This window comes from Amborella trichopoda, chromosome 2, assembly GCF_054954075.1.
Source record: "Amborella trichopoda isolate Santa Cruz 75 chromosome 2, AtrichopodaSantaCruz75HAP2 v2.0, whole genome shotgun sequence".
In the NCBI taxonomy this organism is placed as follows: Eukaryota; Viridiplantae; Streptophyta; class Magnoliopsida; order Amborellales; family Amborellaceae; genus Amborella; species Amborella trichopoda.
In genome coordinates, this window is record NC_142337.1 from 47,731,994 (window position 1) to 47,746,823 (window position 14,830).

Genomic DNA, 14,830 nt, shown 5'->3' on the forward strand with positions numbered 1-14,830 from the left:
TTTATAAAAGGTGTCAAAATTGCACTATAGAAGTAAGGTGCACCTTAAAAACCCTTTTTAAAATTTCACAGTCGTCCTTATTATTTAGTATTCAGAAAAGATATGCGCGCCTGCTAACTAGCTTCTTCGGCCGAGGGAGTAAGTGCATAGCTTTATCCCGTGGGAGCACTATATATATATATACACAGCTAAAAAGAGGTTTAAGAGGGAGAAAGGAGGGGCTAGAGAGAGAGAGAAAGAGAGAGAGAGAGAGAGAGGAGGGATGGAGGGAGGGAGGGAGGAGGAGGGAAAAGAGAATGTTGTATAGATAAGAGCGCTGAAGAAGTGTGAAGATCAATCAACACTCTGAGTCTATTCTACTTCACACCCGACCAAAGCAGAAAAACATAAAGAAAGAGAGAGACCGGTCGTAATTGATAGAAAAAAAAAAAAAAAAAAATTGTTAAAAAGCTCGTCTTGTTCTTCAATGGCGTTCTTCTCTTACCAGTAGTACTGAAAGCCACCACGAATATGGATCTCGATCTCGAATTCCCTGTCCTCTTACCTGAAGATCAGCCCGAATGTATCTCCGAGCTTTTCGCTTCAGAATCAGAGCATATGCCCTTACAAAACTACTTTGAAAGATATAAAACCAGAGACCTGCGACTTTCAACTCGTCAAGAGTCCATCTCTCTCATCCTCAAGGCAAGCACCTCTCTCTCTCTCTCCCTTCATCTACCTATCCACTTGTCTTTCTTTATCCTGATTTTCTCTTACTGGTTTCAATCTGAATATACATAGGCTCAGTCTCTGTGCAATTTGGATCCTTTTGTACCATATCTTGCCATCAGCTACCTTGATCGATTCATGTCCAGGCAGGAGATGCCGGTAATTTTTTTTCAGATCCTGATTTTTCCGAAGTTTTACGGATGTGAGAGGATGTTTCCGTTTATTTGGTGATTTCTGCTTACAGAAAGGAAAAGCGTGGATATCAAAGCTCATTTCTCTATCTTGTCTCTCTCTTGCTGCTAAGATGAAAAATGTTGCATTCTGCTTATCAGATTTTCAGGTAAAAGAAAAAAAATGGAAAATAAGTTCTTTTATTCGATCTTTCAATGAATAGCTCGAGATATAGGGCTTGAATGTTAAATAAAGCTCTGTTTTTTTTTGTCGCAGAGCGAAGAAAGATTCATGTTCGATACCCAGACTATCAAACGGATGGAACTCTTAATACTCAGGATTCTTGACTGGCGTTTGCGCTCTGTAACCCCCTTCTCTTTCATTAACTTCTTCCTTTCTTCTATCAAGCTTGAAGATCGGCCATCCATAGAGGCGCTCAAGAATCGGACGGTGGAGATCATCATTAAAACTCAACAAGGTACACTCCATTACTGTGATTCTCTTTAATCTATCATCGAGTCATTGATTTCGTCCACTGTTATTGATTGATTAGTAAATGCAACGATTTGGTGAATGAGTGTTATAATATTTCGTTTTGGTTGATTCTTTTCAGAGATTAATCTCTTGGAGTTTAAGCCGTCGATTATTGCAGCAGCTGCTTTGCTGTGTGCTTCACAAGAACCCCTGCTTCCCCTCCTAAAGAAAGCAATCTCAGCTTGCGAATATGTAAATAAAGTAAGTAAGACACAAAAAATGAGAAAGAAGAAACACCCTTTTTTTTGGGTCAAATTTTTTTTGATGGAATTGACTGAAGCTCCAAAATCTTACGCTTAGAATGTCAGCTTCAATGGAAAAAGAGAGCCTTTCTTGATCACGTAAAACGAAAAGTATCCAATACTCAGCTGGTGTATAGAGATTTGGAAATGGACAGCGGACGCTCTTGTGCCATTTGTGGATTACCATACACCACTGATCCATGAAAAGAACGTGGATATTTTTGTCAATTCATGTTCATTATTCAGTTTTCCTCACATTTGATGGTTTTTTCCTTATTTTATTAAATATCAACAGTAATATTTGTGTTTACAGTTGTAGCGCTTATAAGGGCCTTGTTTTTTTTTTTTTTTTTTTTTTTTTTTTTTTTTTTTTTTTTTTTTTTTTTTTTTTGAACATTAACGCATGAATAGCCCCTCTTTCTAAAACCAATATTTAGGGGCAGTTTTTCCCGGTCAATTCTTTACTATGGTTACACATTTTCTTTCTACTTCAAATCGGAGTCAGAATTTTTTATTTTATTTCTCAGTCATTTGGGCAAAATTTGGGGGCATCTGCGTCACTTTTCCGAGATCCGGAATTTTCAGAGTTTTGGCCGATATTTCGGTCACAGCCAATTAGACTAATAGTCATTGAAAGAAAATGCGAATTTCGTATGGATATTTCGTGCTCCGGTCCGCGAACGATGATTGACACTTTCAGTCCAGCGACCTATGGGAAGCCTGTTTTCCCTTTACGTTTCCAACACATTTAATTAAATTAAATTTATCTTCTTCTCAATAGTTACGCAAGTGTTCATGGGTTCTCCCTCTGTCTTATTTCGATAATGTTTTGTTTTCTTGCTTTCTTTCTACGCAATATTAAGTTTGCCATCGTTTTGAGGGGAGCAGGGACTTGTCTTCCTCTCTCTTTTAAGTCTTTACTTCTCATCGTTTTGCGGGTTCGGTCCCCTCTCTGTCTCTCTCTCCAACGGTTAGGTTACTAAAGGACTTGAAGCTCCTTGACGGAAAAAGTTTTTATAGAGCCGAGGCTCTAAAGTCTAACCAAGAGCCCACCTCAAAAATTTCATTCCGGAAGAGGTTGATTCGATGTTCAAATATATTCTCAAATTAGTTATCTCGAAATTCATTGGAAGAGGTTGATTTGATGTTCGAATATATTCTCAAATTGGCACGGGTATGAAAACAAAAAAAAAAAAGGTTTTCAAGTTATTTTTGAATTATCAATTTTCAAGATTTTTTAGTTTTTATGGATCTGCTGGATTGACACTATTTTTGAAGTTTTAAATTTTATAATTAAAGATAAAAAAATATTTTAAGAATATCACAACTATTGAAACTGTAAAACTATATGTCTTGACGCTATTTGAAGGTGAGATTTAATTTGATCATTTAGAGCCTCGGCTCTATACAAACTACAGCCAACTTTGATTCACGTAGATAGTGTTTGCATGACCGCAGGAGAAGCTGGCTAGGTGCTACCATCTCATCAACAACACTCTTATCACTTCCTATTCTTCTCCTCTGCCTACTACTACAAGTAGCAGGCTGACGCCTGCATGCGTACTGGATCAGCAACACTGCTGCAGCAGCAATTGCAGTAGCTCAGAGATCACCACCACCTCTGCGAGCCACAATATTGCAGATAACATTTCTCTTCATCAACTGCTGTACCCTCAGCCTGCTCCTCCTCAGAAAAGGCGAAAGCTAAACGACTTATGCACCCAAAACATTCAGCTTTCTCAGGCCCAACACTGCTAATACCAGAAGAGGCCACGACAAATTCCTGATTCTCTCCCTCACTAGTAATTTATTGTCTTCTTTCTCACCCTACATCTCTGGTTGTCTTTCTATCTTTTCCTCCCTTTCTCGCTCTAGGTGGCACCGTAGTGCTGCCCCAAACATTCGGTCAAAAGGAAAAGGTAACAAAGTGAGGAGAAAAACCATGTTTTCGTTGAACCGAGAGCATGAGGCCGCAGCAGTAGCGACAATGGAGAAGGTCGTAGGAATAAAATAAAGGCGAAAAAACAACAGGCCAGAAGGGAAGAGGGTGCTGATTTGGGTCTCCTTCCTGTCTGAAAAGACTGTAGTACGCCTGGGCCTGGACTTTCTCCCGAACGCGCTGGAAAGTGAAAAACTTGCTGTTTTTTTTATCTTTTCTTTTTCCTGAGAAGTATCTATGCACTTGTTGTGTATGGTCTATGTACACCTGAGATCTTTAGAAATGACTGGATGAACTAGAGGTGTACTCTGTGCCATACACCGCTTAGGTATATATTGTAAAAGTAATTACTTTTCTTCCTCGACTGATATGCTTTTTTTTTTTGCTTGCCGACTATGGTACGGAATGGTCACGATAATATTGATCATTGGATGTGAAGTTGGGTGGTTGCGATTATTCCATTGATCAATCTCAAACTTCAAAAGAAATTTTCTTGACCTTCGTGGCACATCCAAACTATCAAATTTCATATCAAATAATTGTAAGGAATTGTGACCGTCTATACAATCCCTATTATAAAATTAAAAACTCCAAAAATAGTGTGTATTTAGTTCTCATAATAGATTGTGAAAACTCTATAATCTTGACAATAGACCCTTTAAATAAGGATACAGTTTCTAAGGACTCGTGTAGAAATGCGGGTGCTATAGTAATTTATTTTTTAAATAGAATTTAATCCTAATTTTTATGGAATATATAGTCTTTAACATGTAGATTATTAATCTATAAAAAAAAAAAAAAATTTAAAATTAGCAATGATATTCTTTAGAGAAAATATTTGAACAGTTGATTTTATTTTTTCTTTGAAGGACTCTTATTTATGGTGTAGATCTACACTTTCTTTGGTGGATGGTGTCGATCTCTAAGCCCACATAGTAACATGTCACCAAACAATTCTCCTCTAGATAATGTGTTACAATATGAACTATTTTTAATACTTAAAATTCATTTTTTCTTTTATATCCATACATACTGGTCGAGATAATCAATGGATTTTGGAGGTGCACTTATTTGTACTGTATAAAGTTCCTTTACATTTTATTCACAACCCTAAGCCCTAGGGTTCAACATTAGCAATCCAAATATGTAATTTTTTTCTACAGCACCATTTTTTTTATTTTCTAACTTTCTATTACGGGGTTAGTGGTGCAATTCTAGTTGTATGATTTTATGTAAAATCAAACACGTGTTAGTGATTGTGACTTTTTTTTACCAAAAATAGGTAATTTTATTGTATATTTTTACTCTGAGGGATATTAAGCAATGAGACTTGCCCTTTTTTTTTAAAAAAAAAAGAAAAGTGGTTTATGAACGGGGGGAACGCAAATCTACATTTACGCCCTCCATAGGCTTCAAACATCCATTTTTAAGAGGTATGTAAAGTGTGCCACCTCCCAAACGATTTTATTTTTATTACTTTTTCAAAAATAATAACAATGTCAAAAATTTTCTCTAAAAATTTATTATTTTTAGTTCTTAAATTTTTCTCCAGAGAAAAAAAAAGATTAGGTCTAAAATCAGTCTTAAAACTTGATAAAAAAGAGGGCCCCATTATTTGCACATGAATCCAGGAGGTGTAGAAATGTTGTTGTTGTGTGAAAGGACACAAACACCAAAATGAGATATCCGACAGCTGGGTGCATATAATTTTTTGCACAGAGTCGGGAGAAATTTTTGTAAACTTCACGGGCGCGCGCAATGATGATGTCTCCCCAACGACCTCATTTCAGGTTTGATTGTTACTATGATTGGCTAAATTGCAAAGTGCAAACCTCCATGGTTGGCGTATCATATTTCTCTACGCAAAGTGTCCAAGGACTTTGCAGATTTCAGACTTCACAAATGGTACAACCCTAGTTATTGGATTTCCCATTTCGCAGTTCAAGAGTACTAACGAATTTTTTACCAAACATAAACTTCTTATTATATAACTTCTTCTTCATATAAATCAACAATGTATAACTCCTAATGACTGTATCATATAAGTAAGAAAAAAAGTTTATATAGAGCTAAGGCTTCCAACAATCAAATCAGAGCCAAGGCTCCTCTCATATATGGGAGACCCCTACCTCTATCTAGAGGAAGCCAACTTCCCCATAGGTTATAGGGTATAGATATATAGGGACCTAGATAGGGTATAGATATACTTTTATTTCTCATTCCGTATATAAGATTATAAATCCTATGTCAGGCGGCTTATAGATGTCACATGTATCTAAAGTATCAAGCGATATAACCAAGAATCCTAATATGGTTGGACCTCGATAGGTATCCCAACTTAGAAAAATTATCAATATTATTATAAATGCCAACCCCATGTAATATGAGATTTTTTTATGGGAATGATTTTGAATATCACCTTATCCCCAACTAACTTGGAGAGGACATCTTATTGGCTAGAGAAACCTATACAACGGATCTGGATAATTTGGTCATTCCATTCCGAGTTTGGAGCCTTACAGCAACTGCAATGAAAGGATCGATTCCCTTTTACTTCCTATAGTAACTATACAAGTAAATTCGTTAATTTTGCGCGAGACATCCCAGCTGTCCGATTCTGTATTCGACTAATTCGAAGTGTTTGATCTTTATACACCATGAGCAATGATCTTATTTTATGCAATTCTTTATTATAATATGCTATCGACGTTTGAAGACATCCATTGGTTAATGCAAATTAATGCAAATTATTTTGAGCAAGATTATTCAATTTGGCCTACAAAAACAAGGGATTACCTAGATGTTTTCCTCTCGCAGAAATATATGACACATGGGATTGAAAATTGGACCCCCCAAAGCATGAGCCTACGGGTCCCACTATCTATGCTAGCCATCCAATTTTTGATCGGATGGGTGACAGCGGAGAATCACCTCCACCCAAGTCAAGTGGACAATTTCTGGAGTTTGTCTTAAGCGTTCATTGTTGTCCCTTACTTAGTTTGTTAGGTGGAAAAATATAGGGAAAATTACAAAAAAAATAGACCCAATAAAACATTTTCTATGCAACTTATCTTCAACCTAATTTTTTCTCACTTTTTTCTCCAAATAACACTTCCTATGCAAATACTTCCCAAATCAAAAAGTTAATTTTTTAGATGAAAATGCCCTTCTTGTACACAAAAAAGCATTTTGACCTGATATTAACATTGATTGACCGACCCTAGTAGCACATTGCCAGACTGCACCAATAAACCGTCGGACCCATGTCATTTCTACCAGACCGAACTTATCAATAGTTGGACCACATGTTGACAAGAAAACATCTACTAAACTGAACTTCCCAATCGTCGGACCGTACATGTAAACTGTGGGAGTGGCTCTATGATCTCCGGACCCCTTTTTAATCCAATAACTTCTATTGCCGGATCACCATAGTGACCTATCGGACCAAAGCTGCACACTGTCAGACTGCCCATAGAACATGAGGAGAGAGAGTCGTGGGTAGGGTAAAAAGAAAGGGAGGGTAGTTTAGGTTTTTTTTTTACTTTTTTTTTTTTTGTTGCAGGGTATTTACATAGAAAGTGTGTTTTGGGGAAAAAAATGAAAAATAAATTTAGGTTGGGGGTAAGTTGCATAGAAAGTATAGTTTTGAGAGTTATTTGTAATTTTTCCAAAACTATAAAAAAAATGAATTGAAATAACGGAGAAATGTTTATCAGGACTAAATTTGGTCATACTAGAGAAAATAACAGCGGATGAAATTAATGAGAAGAGGACAGAAGTATAGGGGGATATTGAGGATAAAACTTAAAAAGAGAAAAAAAATTTAGGGTGCTAAACTTTTGTCTTGAAGCTTTAAGTGCTGGAGCAATGGTTGAGTTTCTTTTCGATCGTGGTTCCTACGAGTCCATGTTGAAATGAGTCGGCTTTTAAAAATCTATTTTTGAGATGGATTTTTGGAGGTAATTCTTAAGGACACTTAATCTTTAGCATAATGATCATGAATATGAAAAACTAAATAAATTTTAAAATTAAAAAAATAATTCTATTAAGAAAACATTTAGATCGTCAATTTTAATTGTTTTAAGATGAATCACCTATTTGCATCTATTTTTACGATGGATGTTTTATACCTTGGGGACCACAATTGTAGACCCCGCCGCATGAAACAAATTTCCTTCTTTTTACACATGCAACTACAAAGCCCAATCAAGTTAGACAAAAAAACCTAGCCTTTGAAAATGTGTGTTGAACTGTTATGCTCTCCTTTTAACTCAGTAAGAATGGGCATGAGTCTTTTGCCATATTGTTGGACTAATTACCCTTCTTAACATAAAAGTATTTCAAGTCTTAAAAGAATATATTTTGTTAAGACCATTTATTTTCAAGATTTTCAAATATTTATATATATATATATATATACACACGCTCAATTTACACCATAGTTAAAGCCTTAAATTTTACAATTAGTGGTGGAAACAGATTTACTTGCCAATCATAAGTGACATTGAAACTGCTTTCTGATAGGGCAATTTTAGGCACTATTTCGTAGCCTCCGGTCAACACAATTCCATGAAATATGACATTTTTTAAAATTTTTATTTTTTGAATCTTTTTCCATTTAATATTGTACTTTTGTGGCTTGGAAACTATTATTTATTATTGGGCAACCTTTCCATGCTTCTCCTACAATATAAAATTTATAGGGCAATGATTTCATGCAACGGTTGTTGATTTCATGCAACGGTTGTATCATATTATAATGCAGCCACACTTCTAAAAAATTGTACTTCCTCTTATTCAACCGTCCATTCTGAATGTAAGGCTATGATTGCTCCAATCACAATGTCATGTCTCGACACTATTTTATTTTTAATTATTTTCTATAAACTTTTTTGAGATGAAATTTTGTACATCCAATCCTTTATTAAACTTGTATTAGCAAAAAATATAAAAAAAAATATTTTCAATAAAATAAAATAACCGAAATACCCCTGAAAGATTTGAGGGGTATTTTGGTCATTACATTTTTTCGAAACATTATTTTTACTATTTTTATAGGTGCGCCCCAATGAAAAGAAAGCACCTACCAAATTTCATATTTATACAATTTGTATTAAAAAAACTAAAAATAAAATACTTTGAGACGTCGGATCTAAGATCAAACAGTGAATGACTTTTGATTAAAATTGGATGGTTGGATGGTAGGGGAAGCATAGATCTTCTATTAGGAGAAGTATAGAAATATTTTCCTTATTAGTGAGGGTGAAACCATGATTTGAAAGCCGGTATTGAACCCTATATTGACCTTGAGTCTAGTTTTGTTTTGACTTGCTCTATCTGACTGTAATCATTCGGGAGCCGGATTTGGATGTGGCAATATTTATTAAAAGTTTTATGAAATAAAAATAGGAGAATAAATTTCGGGGTTTTAGAAACCAGAAATGCCCACCTCCCATTCGGACTGGGCTGGAGTTCAGAAGAACTATTTCCAAATCACTGCCAAACATTAAAGAGCACATATGGCAATGTTACCACGTAAGTATATTGTAGAAGATTTCCGACAGCCAAAAATAGCTACCTGGCTTTTCTTTTGTTTTTTTAGATTTTTGAGATCCATCTAATCATCACTTGATGGTTATATTTGAATTAAAAAAAAGGATGTCGAGTTATTAAATATGTAGATTTTTCTCTCAAAAACATTGTTATGATCCTATGTAACCTTGGGATGCCATTATTTTTTCGAAGTACTATGAGAGTGCGAGAATTTTGGCATTATTTGAAGGTGTGTCTTACTTTGATTGTTTAGGGCTTCGGCTTTATTCAAACCGCACCTTTTAATTTTTGAGATTGTATGCTATGTGATTATTTATCTTTCATACAAAAAGATCATAATTACCATTAGCCATTAGATGTCAAATTAGATGGCTTGGAGTATGTCTTGAAGTCCAAAAAATTCTTTTTTAAGCTTTGAGTCCACTCAATAGCATGCTCACAATCACTCGATTAGGAATATGAAGGACTCAAGTCAGTGTAACCTTCTTGAACTAAATATACTTTTTTTTAATTTTGTTGTTCCTCCAACAAAGATAAGATGGAATTTACACGTGCCATCCTATCTGACGTTAGGGCCTACATCACAACCTAAACAGTTCAAAGTTTTGGAAAGCTTCTAGGTTTTACATGGTTCATCAGGACTGTAGCTCCCATGGGTTGTCCATAATGCTTAAATGTGGATCCCCCGTTTAGAATTGCTTGTTTGGACGGTCTGGATTTGTGAGGAAGCTAGAAGCCTTATTCTTTGATTTGCCCACATAGAGGTAGTTTCCAGACAATTTAGGTTTTAGATTTGGATAAGTGTTTCCTGAGTCAGCTGACTCACTAGCCCGCTGAATCACAAATATCTATCTTTAGAATGAACCTCCACAACTAAAAATTCCTATCCGATGGACAGGAAAATTTTTGCCAAAAAGTATTTCAAAATTTTATTTTATTTTTTATATTCATTATCATCATATTGTAAATCATAGACCTCTACAAATTTGGATCCAATATGTATATAAAATGGGTGTTAGAGAGGAAAATAGTATGAGTCGGGGGACTCATAAAAACCGGGTCCTTTAGATTTTGGGTTTTGTTATTGATTGGGGCAACTGATGGGAATTTCAAATTACATGTATTCAAAGGAAATGATAATGGCATGGCAACGGCAATTGAGTTTTCTGTATCAATTGATGGATGCGTTTTTATAAGTTTCCGACTGAGTTGTGCAGGTCCATCTCTCAATATGGATTCTAGATCTAAATTTTAAAGATATTAGCCTATGATGATCTTGATCATGAAAAAAAAAGAAAAATATCTTTGTATATATATATATATATATATATAGAAAAGCTAATAATAGCTGGCCAGAATAGTAATTATTTTTTTTATAAATCTGACCATAATGAAATTTTAGATAAGTGTACTAAAGGGAATGATTTCATGCAACGATTTTATAATAATATAATGCAACCACACTTTTAAAAAACGATGTTTGTAGCATTTATATCACCCCAAAAATTGCACTTACCCTCTCCCGATAGTCAATTTAAAAAAAAAACAAAAAATTGAATTTGCATCATAAATATGGTTAAAATTAGTCCCCTCCAATAATGAATCTAGACCAACATCTAGACCTTTACGAACTCAAAACTAATTTTTTTCTTTTTCAACATTGTTCATCCAATGATAACAAAGCTATCTACAAATTTTGAAAAGAGAAAAAATCATTCTAAGGCCTAGATCTAAGCACTTTAACAAAATGTACGGGCTATGTTGATTGGGGACAAATAACACTTTCTAGAGTGCATTTTCAAATTTTGGGTTTTTTTATTATTTTTCAATGAAATGAAAAGAGTGTACATTTAAAAATTGGGATCAAACAAATAATACTAATATGGTTTTTGAAAGTTGTTGTATTATATTACAATACAATTGTTGGATGAAAGGGTGGATTTACTACTTTGTTATTTACTTTTTTAAAAAAGGTGTGGTTTCTATAAGGTTGCAATCTTAAACAATTCAATTAGGGTGCACCTCCAAATTTTATCATAACATGTAATTTTGGTATAAAACATTATTAAGATTAGGGAAAATATCTCCATATTCATTATTTTTAAGTTTCATTTTTTAAACCCAAGGTTTCAAAAGATATCTGCCATGACCACTTTGCATCTATTTTTTAACCTAAACAAATGTAAGAAAGACATGCTCTTTATAAACCCAATCATTTCTCTCTCTTCACTTATATATCTCAACCTTCCCTCTTTCTCTTCCTGTGACTCTCTCTCTCCTCCCGGTAACCTCTCACCTCTATGAAGCCCTTCTCTCTCTCTAAAAGTTTGGGAGGATGACTTTTAAAAAAATATGCCTTTTTAGATTTGTTTGGCCAAAAAAAAAAGTTTAAACTAGCTCAAGGGGTTAGAAGAAATAAAATCTAGAATTTTTATGTCCTAAGGTATCTTTTGAAACATTGGTTCTATGGTGAAATGAAACTCAAAAATAAAAGGTATGGAGATATTTTCCCTTAAGATTATCTCAAAATCCATTTTCATATCTAATTATAAAATTTTAAATTCCAATAATGGTTAAAATCAAGTAGATCTATAAACATATGAAAATCTTGAAAATAGATGATCTAGATAATGTGCTGCAAGATGCACTATTTTTGGGACTCAAATTCTTTTTTTTTTTTCTATATTCATACATTTCATTGTCGAGATGATATATTAAGGGTTTTGAACATTGAAACAACCTTTTCTGATTTGTACATAATTTTACGAACTCAAATTATACTTTGAGTTCCGAAGGGTGGATTTACTACTTTGTGACTTATTTTATTTTTTTAAATAACTTTTGTAATATCTTGCTCATTAAGTAAGGGTATTTTAGTCAATATCATTCCAGGACAAATGATACTTTTGTCATCCCTATAACGGGTAAAGTATAAATTTTTACTAAAAGACGATGGTACTTTGCAAATTAAGTTCCAAGATACTGACTTTCAAAATATTATTATATTTTTGTAAAAATTTCATATTTTTTAAATAAAAAGTAATAATCATTTGATAAATACAACTATCACAACCCTTTTTAACATTAATATTTGTATTTTGAGGGGTAGTTAGCTCTAGACAAACCCATATATATATATATATATATATATATATATATATATATATATATATATATATATATATATATATATATATATATATAAATAGTTTGTCTAGACTCTAGAGTTAACAACCACTTAAAATGTAAATGTTAAAGTTAGAAAAGGTTGTGAAGGATGTATATATAAAAAAAATATTTTTTGTTTAAAAAATTATTTTAATAGATAACTTAACTATTAAGCAATGACAAATTTGAAAATTTTACAAAAGTACAATGATATTTTGGAAATTAGTATCCTAGAATTTTATTTGTAGAGTGCTCTTGTCTTTAATAAAAGTTTCAAGTTTACCATTTATGGAGATGATAAAAGTATCCCATGTCTTATAGCAATATTTACAAAAGTACCCTTACTTAATGATGAAGATATCACAAAAAGTAACTTTTTTAAAAAAGTAACCAAAAAATTAGTAAATCCACCTTTCACAACTCTATCTATCTTTCACCTTTTGAAGGTTTGTGAAGTTTAGATTATCCATATATATATATATATATATATATATATATATATATATATATATATATATATATATATATATATGAAAAATCTTCCCAACGCCTATAGGCGAAAATGAACAGTGATTTCGCCTACCCTCATCACCGTCCAAAGTTCATCGTATAGTCCCGATTATCTGGTAATGTTTTATTTTTTATTTGTTTTCTATAAATTCAAATCACTTAAAATTTGTAGCATCTGAATAGGAAAATCTAATAAAAATATAGAAAAAATAATTAACAAAATACAAATTAAACAAAATACCCCTAAAATTTTCGAGGATATTTTGGTTGATTTTATATTTTATAATTTTTTTATATTTTTTTTTATTAGGTGCGTCTTAATGAGAATAATGAATGCCTAAAATTTCAAGTGATTTGGATAAGTAAAAAAAAAAAATACAAATTTAAATATGAAATGAGTTCGTGACCGTCAGATCGGCCTCGATTGAATTTGAGCCTTTGGCTGACACTGTAGCAGCTAGCCCGTGGGTTGACATAATCCATTTATATATATAGATATATATAAGCAATGATCTAACGCAACGGTTGTATCATAGTATAATACAACGACACTTCTAGAAAACCATGTTTATGGTATTTGTATGACCTCAAATTTTGCACATACACTCTCTTCATCTCAATAATTAATTTCCAAAAAAAAAAAATTCAATTTGAACCTTATATTATGTCAAAATGAGTCCCCTCCAAAACGAATCTAGACTATTCATTTTGTGAATTTCAAAATCTTAGCATTTATAAACTCAAAATCATCTTTTTATTTTTTAATATTGTTCATCTAATGATAATTAAGGTATCCAAAAAAATTGGAAATGAAAAAAATCCTTCTAAGGCCTAGATCTAAGCATCTGACCAAAATGAACGACTTCTGTTAATTGGGCTAGAAAATACTTTCTAAGTTGTGTTTTCAATTTTTTTTTTTTTTTGTGATTGTTCATCAGAATGAAAAGAGTGTATATTTTAAAACAAATGGGAATAAGATGGTTTTTTAAGGTTGTTACATCATATTACTATACAACAGTTATATGAAATCATTGCCCTATCTATATATATATATATATATATATATATATATATATATATATATATATATATATATATGGAAAGTCTTCTCAACGCCTATATGTGAAAATGAACCATGATTTTTTTTATACTCATCACTGTCCAAAGTTCATCGCACGGTCACGATTGTTTGGTAGTGTTTCAATTTTCGTATTTTTTTTTATAAATCGGAATGATTTGAAATTTGGAGCATGTGTACATCTTAGTGAGGTATATTTTAGGGTATTTTAGCCAATTTATATTTTACGAATTGTTTTTTTTTATATTTTTATTAGATTCTCATATTCTTTATGAATATATGCTCTAAATTTCATATCATTCCGATTTGTAAAAAACAAAAAAAATAAAAAATAAAAAATAAAAAATGAAATACTACCAGACAACTATGACCTTGCGATGAACTTTGGACGGTGATGAGTATAGACGAAATCATTGTTCATTTTTGCTTATGGGCATTGCATAGTATTTTCATATATATATATATGAAGCGTGATTTCTTCTACTCTCGTCACCATCCAAACTTCATCACACGGTCACAGTTTCCGATAGTGTTTCAATTTTTATTTTTTCTTTTTTAAAAATATAATTTACTTAAAGTTTGGAGAGTGTGTACATATTAGTGAGACACACCTAATAAAAAAATAAAAAAAATAATTCGTAAAATATAAATTAAACAAAATACCCCTGAAAAATTATAGTGGTATTAGGTCAATTTATATTTTACAAATTAATTTTTTCATATTTTTATTAGGTGCACCTCACTAATATGTACACACATTACAAATTTCAGATCATTTTGATTAGTAAAACACAAATGAAAATTGAAATACTACCGAAAAACTATGATAATACGATGAAGTTTGGATGGTGATGAGAGATTTCAAGTGTTAAAACCATATTTCTCGACACTATTTGAAGGTAAGCACTAATTTGATTGTTTAGA

General features: G+C 32.6%; 1 protein-coding gene across 2 annotated transcripts; it reads left to right on the forward strand.

The window, feature by feature from the left end:
* The first annotated feature begins 206 nt into the window (after positions 1-206).
* Positions 207-3,956, forward strand: CYCD6;1 (Cyclin D6;1). Of its 2 annotated transcripts, none has more exons than XM_006833058.4 (6): positions 207-684; positions 781-867; positions 953-1,048; positions 1,156-1,357; positions 1,493-1,614; positions 3,114-3,956. In XM_006833058.4, exons 1-6 carry the CDS (start codon positions 511-513, stop codon positions 3,411-3,413), a joined length of 981 nt encoding a protein of 326 aa, XP_006833121.1. In that variant the 5' UTR covers positions 207-510; the 3' UTR covers positions 3,414-3,956. The 2 variants fall into 2 exon arrangements, with proteins under 2 accessions (XP_006833121.1, XP_020518110.1); XM_020662451.2 differs by having other exon boundaries at positions 787-867.
* The last annotated feature ends 10,874 nt before the right edge of the window (positions 3,957-14,830 follow it).